General features: G+C 39.8%; 1 protein-coding gene across 1 annotated transcript; it reads right to left on the reverse strand.

The window, feature by feature from the left end:
- Positions 1–251: 251 nt before the first annotated feature.
- On the reverse strand, positions 252–935 carry LOC145119228 (uncharacterized). Its single transcript, XM_079054850.1, has one exon. It carries the CDS (start codon positions 933–935, stop codon positions 252–254), a length of 684 nt encoding a protein of 227 aa, XP_078910976.1.
- Positions 936–1,393: the final 458 nt, after the last annotated feature.

Here is a 1,393-nt window from a genome sequence, read left to right on the forward strand (position 1 = left end):
TTTTATTGACTGAATTTCTTCCACTTTTTGATCAATCTTGTGCAAGCCAATGGAAGGGTTATTATTTTTCTTGTCATTCAAAACCATGGTGTTCTTGTTTGGGTTAAGATCAAACGTAACTTCCGCCTTGCTGTCTTTATTTGCTTCACCGTATCGCGAATGTTGGTCTAAACACGTCGGGTTTGTGTCATCAACACGACGAGTTTCTGTTTCAGAGCTTTTTGTATCTTTTTCACCCACACCTCATTCAATTAGTTTCTCCAATTCTTGTAGGTCAGAGCATCAAAGTCCTCCTCTGAATAGAATGTGAATTTCTTTGAATTGTTTTCTTGCCAAAGTGCTAGTTCCTTTTCTAACAATTCGTCAATCGTATCCACCGAGGAAATCGCATCATCACTAGACCATGAATGCTTTACTGCTTGATTGACTCCTAAAGTGACCGACTCATCTCCCACCCAGAGAGTAAGTTTGGACTCTCGCATATCCACTATAGCAAAATCGGTGTTTAGAAACGGTCTCCCAAGAATAATTGGGACTTTATGGTCCTCTTCCATATCTAATACTATAAAGTCAGCGGGAAATACCAATTTATCAACCTTGACCAGAAAATCCTCGCAAATCCCCTTTGGATATGTTACCGTCTTGTTAGCTAGATGGATTGCCATATGGATGGGATTTGGTTCTGGAAGGTTTAACTTCTTGAAGAATGAATAAGGCATAAGGTTTACACTAGCCCCCGAATCAGCCAATGCATAAGTAGTAGTCAAGTTTCCAAATTGACATGGCAAAGTTATACTTCCCGGATCTCTCATATTTTCCGATAGTTTGTTCATCATAGCGGCTGAACAATATTCATTTAAAACTATCTCCGATACATCCTCCATCTTCCTTCTATTTGTGAGGAGTTCTTTAAGGAATCTTGCATACATGGGCATTTGTGTTATCGCTTCAATGAAGGGAATGTAAACTTGGAGGGCCTTTATGTGCTCTAAAAACTTCTTGTATTCTTCATTTTGTCTATCTCGTATAGCTCGACCTGGGAATGGCAAGGGAGTCTGGTACAGTTTCAAGGAGGATTATTTTCTTCATCAGATGAAAAACTCGTCGAATTTCTTTCCTGAACTCGTCGAGTTACTTATACTGTTTGCGATTCTTGAGTTTCTTTTTCTTTTTCCTGCAACACTCTTGGATCTTCGTTCTGGATTGGAGTCATAGGAGTGAAAATTTGCCCAGACTTTGTTGTTATTGCATTTACATGAGTCACTCTCGGGTTTTGCTCGGTGTTGCTCGGAAGTCCGCCTGGTGTTCTTTCGTTAAATTGCTTGGCAAGTTGCCCGAGTTGCTTTTCAATATTAAGTATTGAAGCTTGCTGATTCCGTCGTAGATCCTATTG

Source organism: Lactuca virosa, chromosome 1 (genome assembly GCF_052849685.1).
Source record: "Lactuca virosa cultivar CGN04683 chromosome 1, Lactuca_virosa_CGN04683_v6, whole genome shotgun sequence".
NCBI classification, from domain to species: Eukaryota; Viridiplantae; Streptophyta; class Magnoliopsida; order Asterales; family Asteraceae; genus Lactuca; species Lactuca virosa.

What these genes read in the sequence shown, in the direction of transcription:
- LOC145119228 (XM_079054850.1), bottom strand. Translation starts at nt 935, where the DNA reads ATGCCCATGTATGCAAGATTCCTTAAAGAACTCCTCACAAATAGAAGG.